Source organism: Antechinus flavipes, chromosome 3 (assembly GCF_016432865.1).
Source record: "Antechinus flavipes isolate AdamAnt ecotype Samford, QLD, Australia chromosome 3, AdamAnt_v2, whole genome shotgun sequence".
Lineage (NCBI taxonomy): Eukaryota > Metazoa > Chordata > Mammalia > Dasyuromorphia > Dasyuridae > Antechinus > Antechinus flavipes.
In genome coordinates, this window is record NC_067400.1 from 422,983,222 (window position 1) to 422,996,089 (window position 12,868).

The 12,868-nt window shown below is 35.4% G+C and overlaps 1 protein-coding gene across 1 annotated transcript in view; it reads right to left on the bottom strand.

The window, feature by feature from the left end:
* Window positions 1-492: 492 nt before the first annotated feature.
* The window catches only part of NOSTRIN (nitric oxide synthase trafficking), an 85,713-nt gene continuing 73,337 nt past the window's right edge, over window positions 493-12,868 (bottom strand). Inside the window, exons 15-16 of the mRNA XM_051986223.1 lie at window positions 10,821-10,910; window positions 493-4,064 (exon numbers count right to left, since the gene is read on the bottom strand). Coding sequence (XP_051842183.1) covers window positions 3,928-4,064; window positions 10,821-10,910 — 227 coding nt within the window. The 3' untranslated portion in view covers window positions 493-3,927. The remainder of the gene's footprint in view (window positions 4,065-10,820; window positions 10,911-12,868) is intronic.

Sequence of the window (12,868 nt, forward strand, 5' to 3'; positions counted from 1 at the left end):
GGTTTAACAAAAGCTAAACAGGGCAAGGACACTGGGAGGACAGACAAGCCATAATTCCAGGAAAGAATCATAACTTAATCCTGACAGGATAGAGGTCAGGTAAGAAGGCTGCAGACAGGAGATAGTGAGGCAAGGGGCAATACGTAAAAGGAGGGGAAATTATTCCAGCAAGGATTGAGATAAAGCATCTGGAGTTTGTGATACATTGGTATGTAAAAGTGGTCAGAGCTTCAAGCTTTTTCCTAATGGCAAGGAAGGGAGTTGGGGGGTGGCTATGATCCCAACATATCCAGCACCTAACAACACTTACTAGCTGTGTGACCCTGGGCAAATTATTTAACCCTGATTTCTTCCAAATTAAATATAAAATTGATATCTCCATTATAATGTCAGAAATGAATATAAGAATGGAAAATATAGTGCTTTTGCAGAGATTTAAATTCCAATTTGACTCAATCTACCATTATTTGTTTCAATAAATTATCAATATCATAGTAATAACTAGCATTTATTTAGTGCAGACCTTAAGAGGTCTGCAAAGTACTTAGCATATGTTTACTCATTTATTCTTCACAACAACCTTATGAGGTTGGTACTATTATATTAATTTTTTCTGAAGCACAGTTACTTTAAGTGATTTTCCAGGGTAATCCAGTTAAAGCATATCTGAAGAAGGATTCAACCTTAGATACCCTTTTCTCTTTTCTCCAAGTCCTGTGCTATATGCACTTAACGCTTAGATGCCATGGTTAAGGGGTGAGGGGTGAAGTGGTATTCTGACTAATCAAACATTCTGATAAGTAATGATCACACATCAGAGTAACAAACATATTAGGTCTTGCAGAAAAATGAGGGTAAGGATCCTTCAGGTGGGTTGACATCATCACTTGCCTTGGGTAACTTGGAGGTAGCACCTGCTGCCCATGGATCAGAGAAGATTGCTTTCCTCAGAACCACTTCCCTAAATTTATGGGCCGTACCCCAATTTCTCTTCTCCAGTGGAGAGCCCACGCTGGATCTAGTAGTTCTCTGTTCTGTGTATACTTTTGAAATAGATTGACTATTGTAGTCCATTTCTTTTTGATCATTATATTTTGGGTTTTCTTCAACTGTACTCAGCCCAGTCCATCTACAAATAGTATTTCATTCTTCACAAATCCAGCTCTCTGTATATCACCCCATCAGGATCTATTACATTCCCAAACACTGATCTCCAGGATATAGTCAGAAGACAAATAAATAATAATTTATTTGAGTTTTATGGACAGTTGATACTTCTTTGTCCTCACTAGATGGAGCATTTTTAAAAGCATCATGATTTTGAAAGAGTATTTTTGCTTTTTTTTTTTTTTTTTTTTTTTTGGCCACAAGGATCCTATATCCCAATTTCAAAGAATTATAAGACAATAAAATACATATGACATTAAAATTATCCAGAATATATTTTAATCTTCGATGATGCAATTTTTGAAGTTTGTTCTATACCATCTTTATGTTTAAGAGTTATTATAGGTGCTGGCAATTACCAGTAATTAGAACGATTCCTGATTGATAGAATGAAGACTGTCAAAGTCAAAGAATGACTTTGACTGTAGTGGGTCAGAGACAAAATGGAGGCACTCTCTTTAATGTGGACAATGGAATTCTGGCTCTGTTCTATAATGTTCATATTTCAAACTGTTAATGAGCTGAAAAATTAATGGCTTAATGAACTGCTTAATGGAGCACATTATAAAAACTCAATTAATAGTTTAAAACCATTAATATTTGTAAAAATAATTTTAATCTGCATAGAAGCATAGAATATATATTATTTCATCATCCTTGCTTATTAGTATTTTATTAAATGGATAGTTCTGTCTTTACTAGTCATCAATATCACCTGACCATTCTCTCAGGAACCATTCTAACTGACTGGGCAGATAATGAACAATTCTTTATTACTTACCAGATGTGTCTTTTCTTTGGCTTACAGGGTAGTTTCGCTTGGAAATATTTTTCATGATAAATCATAGATTTACAAAGGATTTTCCCCAAAATATTCCAAAATACAAAAGTCAGCAACATTTTTACAAAGGAAAATAGGTTTGCCAATGAAAAGGATGTCTTTCTTTTTCTTTGCAGATTATCCTTAAAGATAGTCTCAGGGTCCAAACATTCTACTTTATGAAATGGTTCATTTGTAAGCTACATTCAATTGTTACAGTCCTTTTTACATATCTTGTCTTGATGGAAAGCAATAAGATAAAAAGGAAATATGAATTCAAAATCTCTTGTCCCACATGGCCTAATGGCCTATTACTTAGATAATATTCCAAGTGCAAAAAGCTTCCCCTACTGCATTGTCAAGGTTGAAATTAAACTTTCTGCTCTTTTCTTTTAGATTATAAGCTATGCCTCTCCTAGCAAATGTAGCCTGGGCCCCTTTGGCTTTCATATCTGTATCCTTGTGCTATTTATACCCCACTGAATAAGTATAATACCAGAGAGCACAGTTAATGTGCAAGCCTTAAAGTTTTCTCTTCATGAGTTAAGGAGAAAAGCAAATGTTTTATCAGTTTAAGGTGGAATGTTAACTCATTTATTCTTCACAACAACGTTATGAGGTTGATACTATTATTATATTATTTTTTCTGAAGCACAGTGAGCTTAAGTGACTTGTCCAGGGTAATCCAGTTAAAGCATGTCTGAGGAAGGATTTAATCCTATGTATCTGAAGCATTCTCAAAGGAAGGTCTCCCTATTTGGAAGCAGTTCAGAACTAAATACACCTTTACATTTTCATTGTTGGCCTTCAATGTGTGATGTGTGTTATCTTTAGCCTTGAGACATTCCAAAGTTTCAGACCAATTATCACCATTCAACCTGTAGGCTTCAAGAACAATCCCACTACTTTCTTTCTTAGGGTACCGACTGTCTTTATGATGGGGCTGCTTGAAGAAGCTGTCTTTATTCTTTTCATTGCATAATTCCAATGGACAGAAATCTTGGGCTTTTAGCACTTTGCACAGAATTAAAGTTTGTTGTTGTTAAATCATTTTTCCTTCGTGTCTGACATGATCCCATTCCTGACTCCATTTGGGGTTTTCTTGGCAAAGAGACTGGAGTGGTTTGACATTTCCATTTCCAGCTTTTTTACAGATGAGGAAACTGAGGCAAAACAGGGCAAGTGACTTGCCCAGGATCACACAGTGAGGAAGAGTCTGAAATTGGATTTGAATTTAGGAGGATGAGTCTTCTAGACTCCAGGCCCAACATTCTATCCACCACCTGACTGCCATCAAAAAGACAATTGTCAAGAGTAAGTCCTTTAATAAATGGATTGGAGTAGAAGCTGACCAGAAATAGAGGACTGGGTTTCTCATCCCAGCTTAACTTTCTTTGGAACCCTGGAGCTCCATGAAAAATATAGTATATAGAGAACTGAGCCTGAGGTCAAAGGGATGTGAGTTCAAATCCAGCCTTTGACAGTAGCAGTGTGATCTTGGACACACTATTGTTTCCTTCAGTTTACTCAACTGTAAAATGGGGGTGATTTAACAATACCTGGCACAAAGTAGGTACTTAATAAATGCTTGCTTTCTACTATTCTTTAACAAGTCACTCTGGCCTTTAGTTTTCTAATCAGTAAAATGAAAGGGCTGAGTTCTAATGTTCCTCCCAGGTCTAATTCTGACCCTATTTATGTAATATCTTCTCTTTCTTTGTCTTTGTCCTGAAATCGAAGTCAAGCCATTTAACTTTTTCCAAAATGAGGAGTTTGAATTAGATGATGTCTAAGGTGGAGTTCTCACCATGCTTTTTTACTGTTTCAAGAAAAATAATCAAAACTTCAAAGAGTTGTGAAAAGCTGAAAAGTCATCCATTTTCAAAAGATAACTTCCTCTGTCAGCTGAGTGTATGGAGGGGCAAATTTACATTTTAATGCTATGACTCTGAAGACAAGTTTGTGTTGTTTGAAGGAAGCTCTTCCACATATGCAGAAGGAAAATGGCCCTTTTTTCCTTTTAAGGATCCAAACCACCAACCTTCATTTTGCTTTTCATATATAGTCACGATGTCTCCTGTTGAGAAAATGCATGTAATTAGACAAGAAATATGCCACATCTATTTCAAAGTCTGGGAGACTGTCTGCTTACTTAAACTTTTTAACAAAGATAGTCAGAGGAGGGAGGAGGCTGTAACTGGATTGAATCTTTTTTTCTGTATCCTTAAAGACATCAAAAATATGTAGTTTTAAAACCAGAATGTCCCATTCTGTTACACTATAGCTTGCATCATATTTATTTATAAAAAACTGCTAAATGAAAATCTAAGGAAATTATTGTGGTCCTATTGTTAGCTACATAAAAGGATAATAGGAATTGCAAAGACTTACTTCCCAACCCAAATAGGAAGTGTTTCCTCTGAGGAGGACTAAGACTATCAAAGGGGCAGCTAGTGGTGCAGTGGATAGAATTCCAAGCTTGGAGTTAGGAAGACTTATCTTCCCAAGTTAAATCTGTCCTCAGAAACTTACTATGTAGCTCTGGTAAGTCACTTAATCCTGTTGGTCTTAGTTTCCTCAGCTGTAACACGAATTGAGAAGAAATGGGAAACTACTCCAATATCTTTGCCAAGAAAACCCCAAACAGGGTCATAGAGTCAGATACAACTGAACAAGACTGTCAAAAAATTAACTTAACCTCAGAGATTCTCTGTTACACTGGATGGGTTTAGCTACTGACCAGACTCACAAAAAAGCTAAACTTATTAGAGATATAGATTGGCTCCCTACAGAGGTATAAATATTCCCTGTGAAGAAACAGCCGCCTAATCATGGCAGAGAAGGTGGCAGCAGATAAATTGAAGAGTTGGCAATTTTGCCATTTTTGGTGAGCACCAGATAAATGATTTGGGACAAGCAGAATGAAAAACATCTTCCAGTCCATTTTGTAATGAAGAGAAGACCTCAGGGAAAGAACTTGGACTTTAGGACACAAGATCATGATGAGGGAAGAAACAAATAAACTACCTTGTTAGTAGAGATCCCAAGACAAGAGCTGTTGCTGAGAGAGAGGACAGTAAAGATGCCAAATTAGGGAAGTGCTCACCTGAGATATGGCCAATGGGGAAAGGAAATGCTTCCTATTTTAATTAATGATTCTTGTTAATTAGGAGCTATACTCTTCTTTCCTGTTGGAGTACTAGTGCTCTCTGTGCCCTGAGGAAATCTGATTGTCTTGCCCTAGATATAATTCTGCTCAATTGAGAAGCAGAAGAAGGCAACAGATCAGCAAAGAGAGAGCCTAAAGCTAGCTCCAGAAGAAGAGAGATGTTCTAACTTGAACACAATCCAGGAATGTTAGTTGTTTGGGGAAAAGTTTTTCTTTTCCCAACAATGGTATGGCTTAGCTTTGAAAGATGGTGGAGTAGCAAGAAGTATAGCCAGACTCACAGCTGTATTTCACAACTCCTCTATACAAACATAGAAAGTACTCCATATGAAGTCTTGGTCAGCAAAGCCAAGGAAAAAATCAAAATGAGTCATTTTTTTTGCAGCCCAGATGAGAATAGAGAAAAAGAGATATTTGGACACTGGAGAATGTCTAGCCAGAAATGACTATGTGAAACATCCTAGAGCCATAGAGGTCAAGAGAGAATATTATTTCTTTTTGGTTTTTCATGTCCAGCCCCTACTATAGAATCTTGCATATAACAGGTGCTTAATAAGTTCACCTGGCTACTATTCTGTTTAACTGCTTATTGCTTTGAATGAATATGTAATTTATTTTGATCTAGAAAATAAAAGACATTGGACATTGGACAGGAGCTCATGAAGTATTGCTCAGAAGAGATGCTGATATAAAGAGCACTTTGAACTAGGATATAGCTTTGGAGGGATATTAGGCTACATATAAAAATATAAATATTAAATAAGTAAAAGTTAGGTAATTTTCAATTAAATACAAAAATTAAAAGGCCTTTAGAGCAACTAAAGTAAACAGAACTGATAAAATTCTTCACTAATTTTTAATTGTTCCATAATGGTAGAATGTATTTAGACAAATTTTGGAGGTAAAACATGTGCACAAATACATTATTGATGGAACTAGGAATTGTTCCAACCATTCTGGAAAGCAATTTGTTTTTTGTTTTTTCAAATTTTATTATTTACTTTTAACATTTAAAAAAATTGAGTTCCAAATTTTCTCCCTCCCTCCTATTCCTCCCCACCCATTGAGAAGGCAATCATTATACATGTGAAATAATGTAAAACATATTTCTATGTTAGCCATGTTGGAGAAAAAACAACTTTGGAACTGTCTTTGATCACTGTATTGATCAGAGTGGTATTTCACAATGAACATCATTACAATAGTTCTGTTATAATGTGAAATGATCTGCTGGTTTTGGAAAGCAATTTGTAATGATACTAAGAAAGTTACCATACTCTGCATACTATTTCATCCAGATATGGCTTTAACTGGGCCAATGTTAGAGAAGTCAAAGGAGAAAAAAGATTTTTAGGCACAAATATATGGATAGCAGCTTCTTTTCCTGGCACCAAGCTCTTGGAAACTAAAGAGTATCTTTCTATTGGGGAATGGCTAAGCAAATTGTAATATATGAAATAATAAAATATAATTGTGCCATAAGAAATGATAGAGCTGACTCAATGGATAGAACACTGGTCGGTCCTAAAGTCAAGAATACTCATCTTCCTGAGTTCAAATCTGGCCTCAGATTTAACTAGCTGTGTGACCCTGGTTAAGTTCCTAACTTTAATTCAGAATAATTTGACAAATTAATTTTATAAATTATATATTGTATATAATCATGCCACATATAAACATGTTTATTTATATACTATATAGTCTGTACAAGTGTGTGCATACAAATTTTTCAAGGTCATGGATAATTTTATTTTTCTCTTTGCCTCTTTTAACATAGTTGTTAGCACATAGTAAAGGCTTACTGAGTGTTTGTTGAATTAAATTAATAGATTTTATTAGGCTACTCATTCTTCAGCTTCTGCATTTTACTATTTCTTCTGGTAAGAAAAAGCCTTTTAATTATGAGATCTTACATTTAAATAGCACTTTTTGTTTTACAAAATAATTTTTTACAGCAACCTCTTGAGGTAAATAGTAAAAGTTTTATCTCCATTCTAATAAGTCTAATTTAATTTAAAGTTTCTTAAACTTAGTTGTGGCCCCATATGAGGTAGCATAACTGAATGTAGGACTACAAAATTATGATATATTATCAGTAAATGTTTGATTTGTATACCTATTTTATTACTTATATCTGGTATTGTATAAAAATTACTTGGGCAAAAAGGGGTCATGAGTAGAAAAAGATTAAGAAGCCCTGCTATGGATGAGAAAACTGAGATTTCAGGAGCTTAATTCTTTTGCCTGAAGTCACAATCCTGCTAAGTGTCAGAGCTTGAACTCAAGTCAAGTCCTACTTTCTGATTTCAAGTCTAGCCATTTTTTTCCTTTTGTTAGTCAACAATCAATCAGTCAACAGGGGTGTATTATTTATTTATTCCTGTCTAAAAGGAGAGATATATGTTTATTAGTTAATACTATTCCTGCCCAATAGATTTTCTGCTGTTTTTTCTATTTCTTTTAAAGATGATTCCTAGCCTTTCTTCCACTCAACTCCCCAGAGTCTTTCTTCCTCAGATGGCTTGCTATTAGGGAGCTATTATAAAAAATAGTAGCCTTCCTTATTAGAGGAATCATTGCCCCATTTGATCTATGTGGCCCAACAGATTTGTCCTCTGTGTAACTCTGTTGGGCTGGCCACATTATTCAAATGCCAAATATATGCTTGCCAATAAAGATAATATTATGGAGAACTCATAAAATGCAAGCACTCACAAGTTGGTCAGAAAAAGTGATATGAGGACACTCTCAAGATCTCTTTTAAGAACTTTAGAATTGATGCACAGGATGGCCCATCATGGTGTGCCCTCATCAGACAAAGTACTGAGCAAAGCAGAATTGAATTAGTCCAAAGGAAACATAAGATGCACAAAGTTAGAGAAGCTACCCCAAAAGTTCACAGGGACTGTTTGTGTCCGACCTGTGGCAGAGCATTCCGAGCTCATATTGGCCTGATCTGCCACAGCTGGAAACACTGAAATTCTATTCTATCATAGTAATGTCATTTTGGTGCTCTTCAAGAAGGAAGGACAGTGACTGAATGGAAGCCCCATTAGGAGAATTCATTTGAATTTTTGCCATTAGGAATGTTCAAATAGGATTATATAATTGACACAAGTGACATATTTGGATTATAATTTTTTTAAAAGGCAAAACAAAAACTAGTGATTAAATAGCCTTCGTGTACTGTTTCATTTAGCCAGCCCCAAGCAAATGAATTTGGTCTTGGTTTTTAGAAAGTGTTCTGAACCAAGTTTAAAGTCATAGGATACCTTGCAAGAAAATAGGATACCAAATGGGAAATCAACAGGTAAATAACATTATCAGGAAACTACATAGCCCAGGCTGGGATTCAGACGACCTTGCTTCAGATCAAACAAGGACAAATGGAGGTTGGAAAAAGTTCTCTTATCTTTTATTCCCTGGGACCTCAAATAGAGAACCAGACTAATTATGACTTCAGAGAACTCATGATGAAGAATGTTACTCACCTCCTCACAGAGGTGATGGACTATTATGCAGAATGAAACATACATTTGGGGATATGGTTAATAAAGGAATCTTTTACTTAACTATGTGTATTTGTTACAGGGATCTTATTTTTCATTTTTGGTGGGTAAAGAGGAAGAAAATATTAAAATGTGTGATAATTGAAAAGAATTTTTTTCAAAAAGCTCATAGCCAGCATTTCATGATTTCTTGCTTCACCCTCTCATTTGAGCCTCAGACTAGACCTCATATACAATTATTCTTCTGTTTTATGTATGTAGAAATACTATTTTATGTTAATTTTAAAATTAAATTTAAAAACAACAAAAAAGTTGTCAATGTGAGAAGAAAACAAAAAATTTTTTAAAAAAGGAAGGTGAACTCCAGACCACTGAAAATGACTCACTCCAACTCATCCCAATTTTAGTTACTAAGAGGTAGATCCAGGAGAGAGCCGATGTCCTGACTCCCAGGAGATTTTTATACATACAAAAGCCTTCCCACTCTCAGAGAATAATCTGAGGGTCAACAGGATAATACATAAAATTTTTTGTCTTTCGAAAATCAATAATCCTCTTGTTCTGATTCAACAATTATTAAGTGCCTACTATTTGTGAAACATTGTGCTAGACACTGAATGAGATACAAAGATGAATAAAACTTCTCACAACCTAGCTTGCTAAAGAAACAGCATTAATTCAAGGATTTGTAAGAGATGATGTTTTTAAGTTTCTACTAAGATCTTTACTTTTATCAGAGAAATATTGCACAAACCTGCACCCTTAGCCAGACAAGTCTAACCAGAGCAAACCTGGTGCAGGGTCTTCTCCCTGGTATGGCCATGAATCATCTTAGTTTGACCTGGACCATTGGAGCCATTTTTCATTCATCAACAGCATTCCTTTCCTGCCTAATGATCTCTCTCTGGTCAATACTCCCAGATCTTTGCCCTAGGACTAATGTCTTACTATGTGTGACAATAGATTATTTAAAAGAAAACAGGCACTTCATGTCCTGTCTCCCTGCCTTTTCATTGGCTATTTCCCAATCTGAAATATACTTTCTCTTTCTGCTTCTTAGAATTCCTTTCTTCCTTCCAGATTCAGCACAAGTACCACCTTCTATATAGGAAGTCTTTCCTGAGTGCACTGTGCCCCTTGCCTCTCAACTGCTACTTCCCTCCTTCCATAAACTATCCTCTACTCATTTTTATAGTCTAGGTAATTAGCTTAACCTCTCTCAGCCTGTTTCCCCATGGATAAAATGGAGATAATAGCATTGACTTTTCAGGGTTATTTTGAGGATCAAATAGAATATTGTGGGTGTGTGTACTTACCTGTGTATATATACATGTATTCCTTTGAAAATTTTTGAGTGTTTTATAAATTCTGATTTTTATTAGTGATTATTTTATTTTTTCTTTACACCCTTCCACAAACACCTCCCCCTATCCCAAACACACACACACACACACACACACACACACACTTTGTCTTCTCTGATACAAAGTAAGCTTCATGCAAACAGGAATTGCTTCAATTTTCTTTTTGTATCTGTAATCATCCAGTTTGTTTCCTGGCACACGATAGGGACTTAATGATTGATTGTTAAGGGATTATTCTTAAATCCCTTTAAGTAAGACTTAGTTGGCTGCAGAATATCTACCTAAAATTAAAATCTTAAATGGTAGCAAGCTATAGCGGAAAATTCATAGGCTTTGGAATCATGAGGCGCGGGCTTTAGCCTTGACTCTGTCATTAGCTAGCCATGTTACTTTGGCAAATCAAACTCAAGGTTTCCTAGGCTTCAGTTTTTCCTTTCTAAAAAGAACTTTAATGATTTTTAAGATTCCCTTTTACTCTGACATTTTAAGAGCCTAAGATCTGGGAGCTTCCAAGCATAAAACATATTAAATTTCTGAGATTGACCATCAAGCATAAGAAATACTAATTACTGAATGGCCTTCACCAAATGCTTTTTTTCCTTCATGAGCATAAGGTTTTATCCTTTGAAAAGTGGCGTTAGCAAATTTGTACTGACTTCATGAAGTAGTCATGAGTTATAATACAAAACAGGCACTGTCTGAGCACATAACTAAGACAAATGGAAGAATTTGCTGGTGAGTTTTTATTTAAAATAGAGAAAGGTCTCTAAACACTTAAAAATGTCTCTTACCTTTTTCCAAATTTAACTCATCCTCTTGTCTGGCTTGAAATGGATATAAGGCTTTGCATGTACCATTACCAAGACTGGTAGTTCCTGAAGCTAGAAATATATTAATTTGCAATTACTACAAGGTTTCATTAGATAGAGAAATATAATAGACACATGTATAGTTAAATAGAAACTTTTTATAGGTTCTCAGCCAGCCCATCCCCACTGCTGTGACCTTACTTTGTTCTTAGAGCTGTAGAATTGCCCTTAAATCACTTCTCTATTCTGTCTCATAACTGCTCAGGCCTTATCAAATGCTACTCTGTGTTCCCTGCCCCACCTTGGCTCCTACTCTTCCACCCCAGAATAATGAAGGAAGAAATTATGCTAGATTTCTAGTATTAGAACTGGCACATTAGGGTCCTTTAAAATGTGCATTATCTAATCTTAACTGGGCTTTCACTATTGCTTGACAAATAGTTTCTTTTTCTCTAATTGGTTAACAATTACCACAACATTATCAGGAAATCACATAGCACAGGCTGGGAGACAGGAGACCTGGATTCAGCTCAAATAAGGACAAAAGGTTTGGGAAAAGTCTCTTATCCTTTATGGCATACCCCAGGCTACCCAAACTATGATTCCAGAGAACCCATGATAAAGAATGTTATCCATCTCATCACAGGGGTGATGGATGACATACAGAATGAGATCTACATTCTGGGATGTAGTTACTAGGGGAATCTGTTTTGCTTAACATGAATCCATGTTTGTTACAGAAGTTTTGTTTTTGTTTTTGTTTTTGTTTTTTTTGGTGGAGGAAGAGGAAGAAAAAAAAACACAAATGCTTGATGATTGAAAAAAATATTTTTTCTCTGAGCAGAGTTGTTTTTATTTTCAAAACTTCTATATCACTCTCTTTTGATAGAATTCCTCTTTTTCAGCCTTAATGAGAAAATCGAGGCAATCCATTATTTTTCTAACTTACTCCATTTCCTCAAAACTTAATGTACACTATTCCTTGGTATCTCTGGCCTTGTTCTAGTCTCTAAGAAAGAGAAAGAGATGATTTGTCTTTTTGCCAAGGACAACCTTTTTTCCTGTGTTATTAATGCCACTCATCTTCTGCCTCTTTTTTTTAAAATAATGAATGCCACTCATTATCTTTGCCCCTTCCATCATTATCTCTGTCTGTCTTTTTTTCTGTGTCTCTATCTCTCTGCATGTCTTTGTCCTCCCCCCCCCTCACCTCTCTCTCTCTCTTTGTCTATCTGTCTCTCTCTCTCTCTCTCTTTCTCTTTCATATTTTCAATTTTTTTAATCTACTGGCTCTTTCCATGCTATCTGCAAGCATTGTCCAAATATTCCCTTATCCTTTAAAAAACCTTCACCTTACTATCCTTTTAAGTTACTGTTCTACATTTTCTTCTTTTCATAGCCAAATACTCAGAAAAAATTTATACTTGTTGCCTCTACTTTTTTAATCTGCCACTATTTTACTCTTTGTAGTAAAGACTACTCTTTGTAGTCTGGGTTCCAAGTCTATCATTTAACTAAAATTGTTATCTCCAATTTTACTGTAATCCTTTAACCGCTCTATCTTATAGAATTTTTTCTCAATCTTTATCCTACTTAACTTTTTTTATGGCTCTTGACACTGTCTACTAAAACCCATAGTTCCACAATGCCCTCTTTTTACTTAACTTCCATGATCTTACTCTTCTAGTTCTCACCTTGTCTAACCATTCATTCTCAATTTCCTTTTCTGGATCACCATCTATTTCCTGTCTCTATTATGGCCACCCCAAGTTGTTGTTCTGGAATCCCTTTTTTCTGCCTTCATGATTACATCCATTCTACTATGTCCAATTATCATTTCTGTGCAAATGACTTCTAAAACTATAGATTCATCTCTAATATTTCTAATTTCTAATTAATTCAAAATTTAAATCATCAATCAATTGCTAGGTATCTCCACAAAAATGTTTTGCAGATATTTCAAATTTAGTATGCCCAAGATGATAAGCATCATCTCCCCCACCCTTAAAAATCTATAAAATGTCCTTATT